Consider the following 14,201-nt stretch of genomic DNA (forward strand, 5'->3'; position numbering starts at 1 on the left):
CTTTGAAGGCAACTGCGAGGCTGATGTGGCCCCCGGTGAAAATGAGTTTGACACCCCCCGGGCTATACTATAAAACCCCTTTAGAACAAGGGAAGAGGAGGAAATGAAGCTCAGTGCAGCTACAGATGACATGTAACTTAGCCTCCCTAGCTAATGCCTTGTATGTTGAATCTGGTGCAACTTTCAGAGTCTGCTTAACAAAACAAAACAAAAAAGGTCTATTTTACCTCTGGTTTTAAGCTTCAGCATCATCTGTGACAGGGACATGCATAGATCTGGCATGCAATTACTGCTGCAGTTCCCCTGGTTTGAAACGTGTTGTTGACTGGTTTGCTTTGATCTCTTTCCTTTGACATGGCCAGAATGAATATGGCTATTTCAGCTGCTGCCATGACTTGTTTTGCTGCTTTAATTGAGCATCTGTGTGCAGGGCTAAGTTTCTTCCGTAAGAAAAGAGAAGAAAGAGGGTACTTAAAGACATAAATAATACAAGGTGTACAAGTTTGGGGATGGTATGACCTTTTTTTTCCTCCATCAAGTCTAAAGCCTGGCTCCAAGAGAGCAGCCCCTCACAGTGGGTAACGGGATGTGAACACGTTGCAACCTCCAGGAACCACATGTGCTCCCTGTTAACATTCAGACTTTTGGGCACGGACTGCAACAGTGTGTTATTACTGCACAGGCTGCAAGTGTTTTTTCAGCAGATCTGAAATACATTTTAGGTTACTGTCAGAAATTAAGAGAGAGGAATTGCACTTATTTTTTCATACTGTAGTAATTAGTATCTGAAAGAATTGTCATTCTCCTATGCAACTTTCATTTCTTTCCCGTGCCATAGTTTTATGCTAAAACGTACATATTCCTGGTCTACCTTAGCGAATGCAGTATTTATTTCCTTCAAAATATGAGCATAAGTAATACAGACATACTGTCACTTCTTTCTCCTGTTAAACCTGCAAAGATGGGCATTGCCATAATAGGATGTGATGGGCAGTTCCCTTCTCCCCATCAAAACCTCTTGATATTTTCATGTGAGCTCTGCTGCAAGGCCAAGCTTTGCCTCCTCGACAAACACTCTTCAGCGGAGAGGGCCAGGGAGGGCTTGGAGACATGAGATCTTGCATGAGTCTGGTAGCAAATGTGCTAAGACTTAGGTATTAGCAAAAATCCAGCAATTAATAGATCCTATTTGACCTATTGGTTTGCAGTCCAGCAGTAGCTCTAAGGGGGCATAATGCTGCCTGCAGAGAACAGCTACGAACTGGTATTCCACAAGGCATCAGGGATTCAGGGAAAGCAGCATTTTTCAGGCTCTTCTTGTAACATTTTAAGGGGAAGTTTCATTCGTTTGGCCGCAGCAACAGAGTCTAAATGTCAGCTCTAAAAATGTCTTGTGCCTTCACCAACAGCAGCGCAATCCCTTTCAGCAGGCTTATCCAGGGATCTTTATTGACCCAAGATGTAGTACAGAACTAAACTTGGTCTTTCATTCAACTTAGTTCAATAGAAGTAAATACAACTCTCTAGTAACCGGTATTTATGAGTCTATACTGGGCCAGGTGGGGTTTTCCACTTCTTACTGTATTTTCAGTCCTAAGGTTTATTGTGAGGAAAATTGTGCCCCAACAGACCCCTGATTCGCTGCTTCATCAGATCAGTGTAGAAGTGTACTCAGCTCATCAGTGGAATGGAAACACCTTCACAGCCTTCATTCTTCTCTGGTAAGAGCCTCATATGGTCTGTAATATCTAATGTATGCAGTGAGGGGGGACAGTCAAAGGACTGCCTGTTGTGCTTAGCAGATGGCTTCACATTTTTGTGCATGTTTGGTCTTACAGCTTGATTAGTCTGTGGGAAAAGCTGAGTTTCTTGTGCAGAAAAATACCCTTCTTTCAATTATTCTGAAGCTGTAGAGAAAAGTTGCCTCTGGGTGGAATTTTTTCTCTACAAGCGATGAGCTTTGGCAAGGATGGGAGGAGGAGAGTGAGCTGCTGTGGAAGCGATCTCTTGGCTAACAGCAGTAGGAGCATTAAACTCATGTGAATCCGTATTATGAGACACAGTGGCATTTCTCTCTGCATTCATTTCTGCTAGCAAATGGGGAAAATGTTTGTGTAAAGGCTAAATGCACCAGCAGATCAGTTCTGGTTGTACTCAGAGCTATGACCAACTGTTTGTTTCACAATTACGCTGCATGCCATCTATTCCAAACAGAAATATTTGTTCAAAATTGAATTCCAATAGTTTGACAAGCTTCAGATAAACCCAGTAATTAGATCTGTGAAGTGAAATGTCTGATGGCACGTTGCCTTCTAACCATATTAGTGAAGTTAGGCTGAGAGGCGTTTTTTGTCTGCAGCATCTTAGTATAATGAGGATAAATCAAGTTCTGCAGTTCAGATTTAACAATGCAGACGTAATTCTTTCCTCCCTCTCCCCAAATACTTACGTAGTGAAGCCTAATGGCTGTAGACATTTCCTTCTGCTGTCAACTATGCTGCAGTAGAAATCCAGACCAGGAGCTTGGATTGTACCTGTCATAGGTTGGAAGCAACTGTTAAGATCGAGTCCAACCATAACCTAAATCTGGCACTAAACCATGTCCCTAAGAGCCTCATCTATACGTCTTTTAAACACCTCCAGGGATGGTGCTCCACCACTTCCCTGGAAGTCACTGGTGTTCAAGGGAGAGAGTGGAGCTGCCTCAAGCGTTTTGGTGGCGTAACTCCTGTATTTTCTGAAACCACTCAGCAAATGACCAAGACGTCCATATCCTTGTTTGCTGAACCTTTCTCTGCACCTGTTTACTGGTCTGCATCCATCCTCTGATCCCTTTTTCTCCTTCCAGTCTGATCAGCGGGTGCTCCCACGAACCCATGCAGCGCTCTGCGGTGCCACCTCCAGCGGCTGGAAGCCGGGACTGGCCTCTGTTTCTGGCAGATGACCTGCATCGGTCTGCTTGGACAAACAGTTTTTGCTACACTTGCCTTTGATACAGCCAAGCACCAAATAGTCGGATCCTTTTTCCAAGGAAATTAAGTGTTAAGCAGACCTGATTTTTATTTGATCCTGGCTGTTGCAGTAGGTCGCAGCGTGTAATTACTGCTGCACGTTCCGACTCCTCATTTACACGCGCACCCAAAACTCCATTGTCCCGTCTGCTCAAGAATGTCAGAGTTTGAAGCGAGGCAGGTGATAGTGCAGGAAAAATGGACGTGTGTGACTTCATGACAGTATCCAAAGCCAGAGCTGAATTAGGGCTCCCAGCGATGCCTTATGCTATCCTTCCTGCAAAACAATTCCTTAAGGTCCTTTTTCTAGAGAACTGCATAAAAAGGAAAGGCAAAATGCTGGGAAACCGTTATCTTAACATGGAATTGGAGCGCAGACATCCTCAACTGCAGCTCCTATATAGTAATGATGGATGTGCTTTTTCTGTCCTTTCCATTCTTTCAAATGTCTTGATGTAACCACAAATGTTGCTAAAAGCCACATGTTGGTGAATACTGGTTTTCAGCATCTTAAATAATGCAAGGCAAACTATTGCTAATACATTGCACATATGTCTTGCTACTACAGCTTACTGAAGGTCTTGAAATCTTAGGTGTTACAAAGCTGAGTAATTTTTAGGTGCAACCTTTTGTTATTCAAGTTACTAAAATCAGGTAATTCAGTGCAAAATTTTAGTGTCAGCATTTCAATAAACATACTGAAATATAGTTGACTCAGAATTGAGAACTGTACTTGCATTATATTTAACTATCCCGTTGTCTTCTATAGGAAGAGAGAGAACCAAAAAAGTAGAAAAGGACAAATACACATATTTCATACACTGAAGAGCACTGCTTTATAAATATACACGATTCAAGCTAAAACGAAAAGCTGATTCAAAAGGACCCTGAAGTTAAGTGGGATGATTTTCATCTTCATACCCTGAGAAAAGAAGGCCAAGAAAATGGAAATTAGTAATCAGTCACAGCAATCTGTAGTTACAATAAAATATATTAAATATTCCGTGTTACAAATTTGATCAAGGTACTTTCTGGTGTTTGTAAGGAGTAAATAATACTTAATTCTTAAGATTTTGTACAAATATTGGAGCTGCTGTCATGTGTTACTGCAATCAATATTTGCAATCTGCTTTAACGTTGAACTAAGCCTCTCCAGAGAGGCAAAGTAAGGGAATACACTTCAGCTTTTATCAGGCTCATTTTCCTCATTTATCTTACTGCATTTGTGGAGGGAGCAGCAATAAGAATGTGAGAGGAATTAAAACTATCTGCAAGAAAGCAGGACTGGAAAGCAGTAGGAGGAGATGAAAAACTTGTAATCTTCTCTCTTTTTTCTTAAAAAAAAAAAAACTTAACACATTAAAACTCTGAGCTTAACAACCTCTTTCCAGGTTGTCCTCTGTATGGAAGAAGACTACAGACTTTTATATGCACAAGGAGGAACTGTCACAGAGCAGCTCTACCAAGTGGCCCATGAGAAGGGTATTTATATCCAAGGACTCTCCATCGGGGATTGTTCTTTGTATAAAACAGGTTTCCATGGTCTTCACAGTAGCTACTGTTTGAACCATGGGGCTGAGAGGTCCCAGCTAACTGGAGGCTTAGGTAAAAGTGTCGAATAAACTGTTAACATCGAACTGAGCATCAAGGCACAGTGGTTTTGAAAATACTTTTACGTGGTCTAACACCTGTTAAACGCAACGGGGGGCTGGATTTAATGTCGTCTCATTGAAAGCACCTTCGAAGTTTCTATTTTGTTTAACAAACAGACTTTTCAGATTTTTTGGTCCATCTATGTTCCCTGTGTAGCCAGGGAACAAAGCCATTTGTTCCGTCTGACCAACATGCAGAGGGAAGGTCGTGCCGGGGGCAGGCTCAGGAGCTGCACAGGGCGAGGGGAAAGGGGGGCGGTGGCGTTGGCTTCGGGACCCATCCTTTGCCACCCCTGGGGTGCCAAACCCCTGCTCGGTGTCCCGCTCCTTCCCGCTGCTTTTGGGCTGCGGTGAGGATGCTGTCCTGCTGTTGCTTGTGTAGCTTTCCAGGACTTCATTCACTTAAATGTAAATAGATGACACTTCAGTAGCCTTCTGGTAATGCCTTTGGTAATGCATTCTGCTGTATTTACTCTTTAACCCATTTTTACAAAGGTTTAAAAGAAAAAAAAAAAGCCTGAAGACTTCTTCCCTGGGCAGCTTTTGCTTGTACAAGTGATATAGTCCAGGAAGGGTACTCTATTTTAACAAGAGAGCTTCATCTTGCAGGGAAAAACAAACAAACAAATAATATCAGTATCATATGCACAGCATTTGTAATGGGTTTTAATAGAAATCATCTAAATATTTTTTTCTAAATCAATGAATAAGCATATGTCTACATGCTCCATTAATTCTGGATATCCTGAAGACATTATTAAAGCGATCTGTCTCTCAAAATGCTCTTGAAAACCTAGATTAGTTAGCTCAACTATTAAAAATATCTCTTGGTAATATATTTTTAAATACTAGAGAAGACAAGTATGCAGAAAATCTAGAAGAAGACTGAAATGCGTGCTTTCATTACTGAAATAAGGCACACAGAAAGATTTATACTTTAGAGCTCAGTGCGTATGCGTTGGGAGAAGCTACTTTTGTGGCACAAATACCCTTCTTTGTTGCTTACCAATACCCGTATTCAGTGACACAAAGAACAACTGTTGTAAAAAATATTAGTATGCAGATGCTCTGGTGTTTTGTTAATGCATTTAATTAAATACAATAGCTCTTTTGGTTGTTTTTCTTTTTCTGTCCTTGAATAGATTTGTATTATGGTATAGAATCTAAGCTTAGAGTTGCTATTTAAAATGTTTTCCAGTTTTAGAATGTGTCGTATATCCATGTTAGTTACTTTCTCTTTCATTCAATTAAGAAAATCATTTGTGGGCTTCCATAATGTCTAATAAGTTCAAAAGTATCTTTTCAGGAAAACCAAAATCCTAAAGTTGCCAGCAAATATTTTCTTTTTCCCCACTGATGAGGTCTTCAGTGACAATTAGCATTGGTTAAATAACTGTATTCCCAAGAAATACTTTCAGATGCTTTAACCAAACAAAACTTCCTTGAAGTTCCCCAACATTTTCTAGGTGGTTTTCACAGAAGGAAAAAAAAGAGTTGCAGAGCAAAACTGTGCATCATGTTTTTATATGAAAAACTGTAGCAGACTGATTACAACAAATTGTAACCTCAGTACCAGTGGATATTTGCAGAAGCCATCGTTTGGCTCATGTCATTATCCATAAAATTATTTCAGAATTATTTTTGGGTGGAGAAAAGGTGTCTTTAGTGCCCTGTGGGTGGGCGAAATCATCTGAAATGGCCGTGTCAAGTCTAAAATTGCTCTGGTGAATCAGCAAAGTACTTGAGTCCAGAGTACTTTGAAAACATAGCAGGATGTGCCAGATCCCATCCCTCCCATGGCAACAAGAACCAAATCAAATGGGGATTTAATGAGGTAATTATAAGTCCCTAAAGGTAACATATGAATAACCAAAACTTACTTCTGAAATGCTGAGCCCTGTTAACTCCAAAAAAATGTTTCTGCCACAGAGTGAGCTTGTGGGAGGTGTCCGCTCTGGAGGTTGCTTCTCAAGCAGTGACCTGCTGATGTTCTTGTGGTGCTCCTTGGGGATAACACATTGCTCAGTGGATGCAGTTTCCTTTAGAACAGTAGGAATAATGGTATAGACTTACAAAAACCTCCATAAATCAATCTGTCACTGATAGAAAGAGCTACCAGAGGCTAAGAGTTAAGTGTGCTGCAGCTGATTATTTTCAGGTATTTTACTGCGTGCATCAGAACACAACCGTGGAGAAGACAGCAGACCACAGAGGTCTGTCTCGGTGCCTTTCTTGGCTAAAAGCTTGTCAGTTTCTGATAATTCTTTTTGTCACTTCTCACAAGCACTAAATGCAAATTGCACAGTTTTGCTCCGGGCCTTCAGCGTCAGAGCTGGGAGATGGTACAACGAGTGCCAGGATCGTACATGGAGAAAAACTGCCATGGGAGGCCAAGGAGAAACTGCAGCTTCGCGTTCTCTACTTTTTTGAAGTGAGGACAATTTAAATAGGGGGAAAAAACCCCCTCTCCTCATTACAGCTGTTTGACTGGTATTCAGGTTACAGTGAGGGGTTCCAAATGGGGACAAAACCTTCAGGTACAAAATCTCAGACATCGTGGAGAGAGAATGTGCAGTTGAGAAGGCTCAGTGCTGCTATGTCACTTTAATATTTTTTTTCCTTGTTTTGGAGAAAAGTATCACATTTGAGAGTTGCAGTCCTCAAGGGAAAGTACGGGAATTCTGATTCTTCAGACATTGTAACTGAAAGCCTGCTCATCAGTAAGCCTTCCATGTAAATAAAGTTAGTTTCAGTTGTGCTTCCTATTAATGTATTTACAAACAGATTTAATTTTAAAAAAAAAAAAAAGCCACCTAGAAGTACTGCGAATTTTGTGTGAGAACATCATCCTGGTTTCGGTTCCAAGATAGCTTAATGTTCTTAAAGGCTGGTAGAGAACATAGTTTCGTTACAACTGCACATATTAACGGGTTTTGTATGAAATGAGCATCTCGGGGCAGGGGAAAAGAAAGCAGCATTGTTCCGGGGCTGTTTTTCACAGGCCTGCATTCATATCTCATCCTTGTTGTTTGCAGGAGAGGCAGATGTGAACCAGAACAATGGGACCTCCACGAAGAGCCCAGCGGTGACAGACCCCAAAGGCACAGCAGACCCAAAGAATGCCTGGCCCGAGGCCAACCCAGCTGACACGACCGGTCGCCCCCACTTGATCCGCCTCTTTTCCCGAGATGCCCCAGGGAGAGAAGACAACACCTTCAAAGATCGGCCCTCGGAGTCAGACGAGCTACAGACCATCCAAGAGGACAGTGCAGCAGCTTCAGAGAATTCGGATTTGATGGCTTCACAAAAACGCTCCTCTTTCCGGTACGGATCAAAAATGGCATCTGCGAGCACTACAGACCATGCCAGACACGGATCTCCACGGCACAGAGACTCGGGTCTACTTGACTCGCTGGGCAGATTCTTTGGAGGTGAAAGACACGTTCCCCGGCGGGGCTCGGGCAAGGTGAGCTCTGAGGAATAGAGAACTGCACAGCTACAGCAAAAATAACGTACAGTTAAGAAGGAAGGGTGGGACTAAAGGAAGGTGTAACTGCCATAATGCAAGAGTTGACTTAGCCAGCAAGACGGTACTTGCAGGGCTGTGATTTAATGCTTGGCTATAAACTGAAAACAACAACAAAAAAGGCATAGATCTGGGAAACAAGAGGAGCTATTCTGGGTAGTAACAAGGAGTATTAGAAATCCAGGTGGCTCTAGAAACATTACTGAGAGGAATTTTTATGAGCATTTAATGTGGTGCAATTGTATTCGTTTGTATGCTGTGCCATTTAGAGAAACTTCAGTCTGCTTTTGTGTGTTGTTCTTCAATATTTGCAAAATGGAGCTGGATGAGAGCACTAAATGTGAGACAATCTCTAGATAGTTTGGCACTGACTGAGGGACAGACTTGGAAATAGCTGTTAGTAAAAGAACTGTGGCCAGATTCTCAGCCTGCTTGAGCAAGAGCATGTTTTAAGGTCGTTTGATACCATCGCTGAGGAGATGGCTTGACAGATATTATCGTGAATCCCAGGTGTACAAAATAGTCCAGCTGCTTTATTTGGGTGAGAAGTGAAGATTTATATTCCAGGCATTTCATATTAGAAGTTGTGTAACAAGCCATTTCTTCATTATTAGTTGAAAAACAAAGTATTGATGAAAGGATATTACTTGAATTCTTTCCTTTTCCAGGAGTAACTCACATCCTCTGATGCATTATGCAGGTGGCATGTTAGTTCACTATTGTTCAAGTGGCAAAGTTTAAGACATTTTCACTGTCCCCTTTGCCATGGAAATGACATGTGGAGTCTTGTGTTTGTGTGTTCACACGCTACACAAGCATTTGAATGGAACTACTATAGGGCTAGAAAACCTTTGTTTTAAGTGAACATATTGTTTGATGTCGTTGTTCAAGGTGTGTGTTGCAAAAAGCAATGCTTAGAGTTGCTGACTGGGCTTTTTCAATAACCTGTGACAACCTTTGCTGTGTCTGTTCAGTAGTTCGAACCTGTGACATTTGCTGGGATGGGTTAGACTGGCTGTTTCATCATGTTGTACTGGGACATGATCCATCCTACCGTGTGGTTTAAAACTGATTTGCGATCGCACGACAGCTGCAGGCTCTCCGTGGAGTTCGCAGCTCCGCACTGGGAAGCGCGATGCGTAATGTAGCCCTTCTCTGAGTTGTTGTAATGTATAGACCACTGGATGAAAAATACTCTAGAAACATAAAACCAGAAGCTTCTCACACTTGGTAGCCAGTAGTAAGCAAGCTGTGTGTTTTGGTCGTCTTGTTTCTTGCCTTTCCAAACTGGGGCCTGTAATGCTCATGAGAGAGATTTAGCAATTAGGCAGTTGTTTCTGTAGGTGTTTAATGCTCATACATGCAACAGGCAGTTGCTGTGCGAATGAAGAAAACCACTTTTCTTACTGCGAATATCAGACTGTTCCCAACATTGCTGTTGTCTGGAACCTGCTTGGCTAGCTCAACTCTTGCTGTTTTATTCATTTACTGTGTTACTCGATGAAAAATAGTATGTTAAATACTCTTTGTACACCAAGGAAACAATACCAAAAACTTAGATTCTGCCTACAGAATATCCGGAGGTACATACGTTCTTGCTTAGCAATAAATCAGACCAACTCACTTTTGAGTAATGATGACTAAAAAATGGCTGCGAGTTGTACTGATTCTGTATTTTATCCTTTGGTGTAAACATAATCGCTATGATTCTCTACAGAGCTCTACATAACTATGTATGAGAGGATAGGATATTATTTGTTTCTCTCTGTCACTGTTCAGTAAACTGCTCTTTTGAAGCACTTAAATGTCTGCAAAACGGTACAGAATTATAGATAATTGTAACACCTTTTACTTGGCAGAATTGGCTTTGTTTTTTAAGAAGAACTACATATAATGTTGCAGAGTCCTGACTTGCAGATCTCAGCTGGCAGCACAGGGAAGTTTTATTATCTTGGCAAAAGTCAGGTGCATCACAACTGCCAGTGCCGAAGCATCTCGAGCCCTGTTTCACATGATAATAATATTGAGGCATAAAAACCTGCCCTAGGATGTGTCTCTCTATCGTAGGAGTGTGGAAAATACTGAGCAAGTGGCACAGACAGTTGTTTCAACTATTATTTGTTTAGCCTTTGAATCAGTGCCTTTTGGTTTCTTGTATCAAGGAAGGCTTGTGGTGTCATATATTTATACCTGTGAATACAGAGGAAATCTAGGAGGCTAATAGTCTTATTTGTGCTTAAAACCTAAATAGTTGTCACTTGCTGAATTTTATAGTGTTGGGGTACTGATAGATGATGAAGGTCCTCATGGATGAGTTGAAACAAAATAAAGTCCTTGGCAGTTTTCCAGATTCCACTAAGTAAACAGGACTTTTTGGTAAATAAGACACCAGGAAAAGCACCCAAAAGGATGAATTTTAAAGGCTTGAAATTGAAAAGTCCCTAGAGCTGCACTGTTTATTTGCTTGCACTTGTTTCTGATTAATTTTTGGAGCACTTCAAAGCAATTTTGCAGCTGCCTTTCTTGCAACCTTCCTTTTTTAGCCAGCCCGTGCCCCGGTGGGAACGCGTATCTTGCCCACCCACGCCAGCGAGCACTGGAATGCAAAGACAACACTTGCTCTTTGTACAGATTTAGGGCTGACATTCAAGGAAAATACATTAGAAATTCTTTGTGGAGGCATTTTCATCTCACAGCCATTACTGAAAAGTACATTAATGAATAATATTCACTATTGTGTATGGAAAGGTGGGGTGGGAACAAAGTGGGGATTGTTTTGTGGCCTCCTTTTCTCCCGTGGAGCAGGTTCTCCCGTACCCTGGAATTCTGAAGTGAAATTAAGAGTGCGGGGGAATCCTATGGGAGGGAATAAAAATATAAATACTGGAATGTACAGAAATAGTCCTTCTCTTCTAAGGGGCAGCATTTCCCATTGTTTCCCCCACCCCATCAATATTTTAGATAACTGAAACCCAATCAAAAACAGCTTGAATTTTGTACTTTAAAGACTTTTTTTTTTAAAGGTAGAATATTCCAAACAAAACTATTGTTGCGCACAGCCTAAATTTAATTGTCTTACAGAAGATTTTAAAAGAGTGACAGAAAGAAACTGCGGTGCAGACATTTTAAAAAGCATGCAAGACAGTAGTGTCACTATAAATCATTTCCTTTCTAATCTTTATCGAATATTTATCCAAACATCTGTAAAGCGTATAAGCAAGTTTGTTAAAATGATGAATTTTTCTTGTGCCTCTGAGATATTAGCCTGTATTCAACCTCAATAGGTACTGAGTGCTGTTTTGTTTCTTTTACACAGCTGTTAATGCTTTTGTCGTTCTTTTGTTTATGATTTTTTTTTTTCCTATTATACTAAAGTTATTGTGAAACAAGAACTTTTCTGTCCTGGTTTAACATTACGCATTAACTTACTAAACTTTAAACTATGTTTGTGACACACCTGCAACAAAGCAAAATATTGCGAGTGACAGTAAATAATAGGCTGAGGCCGGACTTAGTGAAAGATTAAATCGGTGTTTCTTTTACATTTTGCTTCGGTTTCGTACACAGTCTCGTAACGTTCTCCTGCTGCCTGTACGAAGCCTCGCTCCTGTATTTCTTTCCCAATATACGTGTGTGTGGGTGCGAGGAAGGCGGGCACGGGGCTTTCCCTTCCTACAGCCAGACACGAGGTGTGAGGAGCGCTGCACTGAAGTTCTGCTCAGGTTGAGCAGAACCGGCGTTTAGGGTCAGCAGTTCTGAAACAGCAGCTCCAAACCCACCCCACGGTCAAGCAGCTGCTCCGAATGGGATCTACAACACGCACAGGCAAAAAGTTCAGAACCACGGTTTTAAATGATGACACGTTCGTCAGGATAGCCAGGCGTCTTTCTTTTTGCACTTGTACTCTGTTCACATTTCTTGTGCGAGCTTTAATGTATGCTACAGCACTGCGAAGACTTTGAAAGTAGCTAAATCAATGCTAGTCTGACTAGTATATGACGTGATTTAAGTTAATACTTACTGTGATTTTCGTTTCCAACTCTTAGTTTTCAGGGGATGGTACTGCTCATGATATACTGTTTTGTAAAACTTGGTGTACAAGCAATACGCTTGTAAAAAAAAAAAAATATATATAGTTTATGGTGGTTGTAACAATAATTTTGTTTTAATCTTTTGCTTTATATGTGCTTTGTGTATCTATTAAACTTTACATCACAAAACTGGTGTACTAATGATTTAATTTGTTTTAAATACTTTAATCCATTAACAGAAGTTGCAACAAACTACTTCATAGTACATGTTGGGGTTTCAGATCATTAACAGAGGCTGTATATCCTTCTACAAAATTCAGTTAAAGCAGTGTATTGGACAGAAATGAGTAAAACTTGCCTTCTGTAAGGAAATGACTGGGTTTTAAATAACTGAAGCTGCTGAATCTGCTGTTCTGGATTTACGACAATCAAAATCAAATCTGGCCTCTCTTTTTCATAGCAGGTAGTAATGAATGATGAAAGACCTAAAAATGAATTTGTGTATGAGAACTGCCAGTTTGATTAAAGCTCATTTACTTGTATGTTAGGCCTTGGAGTGCTTTAGATTTGTCTATTTTAAATACAGTAATTTGTACAAAACACACAAGTAACAACAGGTGAGTACCGCACAGCCCATGGTAAGCAAAAGGCTTAGGAGCTGATGTTACATAGGATCGATTTTTTGACACGTTCATTTAAGACATGTATAACCATGTACATGTTACGCATGCTTAATAATTAGTACATCACTTAATGCTCTGCAACTAATTATCTCTTGCATTTTGAAGGAAATTACTGCTTGAAGCAATTATTACAGACCCCAAGAGGAATCTGGAAGTCAGACCAGGTTAAATGCTCTGGAAGTGATGAGCAAACACTAACTTTAGGTGAGGCATTGGTGATGCTTTGTGCCCAGACTAACAGCAGACGCCCGGCAACGCTTCTTCAGAAATGGGACAAAGTAGTTGGGGCTCCACAATTTGTATTAGAAGTTGAAGAGAAAATGATGATTGGGTGGACAGGAAAAGCCTATGATCTTCACTGCTTTTACTGTCATTTATATGGGATTTTTTTTTGGCCTCTTCAGAAATGTATTTAGTAACATGATCAGGCTAAAATACTAGTGAATCAACTGGAGCATTTGAAAGAGCACTGTTTCTCATCAGTCCACAGCAAAAGATAAGAATCATAGAATAGTTTGGGTTGGAAGGGACCTTCAAAGGTCATCTAGTCCAACCCCCTGCCATGAGCAGGGGCATCTGCAACTGGATCAGGTTGCTCAGAGCCCCGTCCAGCCTGGCCTGGAATGTCTCCAGGGATGGGGCATCTACCACCTCTCTGGGCAACCTGTGCCAGTGTTTCACCACCCTCATTGTAAAATATTTCATCCTCATGTCTGGCCTCAATCTCCCCTCCTTTAGTTCTATTTCTCCTTTTCATTAAGCTTCTGTCAGTATCTTCCAGTTCAGTCTTGGCTAGGCTAGTTCTAGATTGTTCTATCCACCAGTACGGAGCAAATAGGGTGTTCTGAATAAGAGTGGCAAGAAGCCCATCTCGTGCTCGGTGAAGCTCCTGGACCTCAATGCAGAGCAGTGGCCACTGGAGAGGCAGCCAGGGCAACTTTGGGCTCCTTTGGTGGGAACCAGCCTGGGCTGCTCTGCAGCAATTCACCTGGGTTTCAACTGCACGGTACCGCAGCCCAGCTGAGCAGAAGGTCTGGATTGATTTTTTTATTATGATATACCCAGGAGGGTGTTTGTTTAAACAACTGGGAGGGGCAGGCGGGAACCGCAAAAGTAACATACAGAACATCAAATGGATGTATTCAAAATTTAGCATAAGGCTTTTCTCTACCTTTTTTTTTTTCCTCACTGTGTATACTTCAGAGAAACCAAATTTAAAAAAAACCAATATAACACATTTTAATGAAGCAATTTCTTACTTATATCACATATATTAATTACTTGCAAATGAGGAACTG

At 41.1% G+C, this 14,201-nt stretch overlaps 1 protein-coding gene across 3 annotated transcripts in view; it reads left to right on the plus strand.

Moving 5' to 3' along the window:
• MBP (myelin basic protein) overlaps positions 1-14,201 on the plus strand; it is a 116,163-nt gene that overhangs the window by 88,535 nt on the left and 13,427 nt on the right. For all 3 annotated transcript variants that reach the window (XM_065628870.1, XM_065628869.1, XM_065628871.1), the window contains exon 4: positions 7,699-8,129. In XM_065628870.1, the coding sequence (XP_065484942.1) occupies positions 7,699-8,129 (431 nt within the window). The remainder of the gene's footprint in view (positions 1-7,698; positions 8,130-14,201) is intronic.

This window comes from Caloenas nicobarica, chromosome 2, assembly GCF_036013445.1.
Source record: "Caloenas nicobarica isolate bCalNic1 chromosome 2, bCalNic1.hap1, whole genome shotgun sequence".
Taxonomy (NCBI): Eukaryota; Metazoa; Chordata; class Aves; order Columbiformes; family Columbidae; genus Caloenas; species Caloenas nicobarica.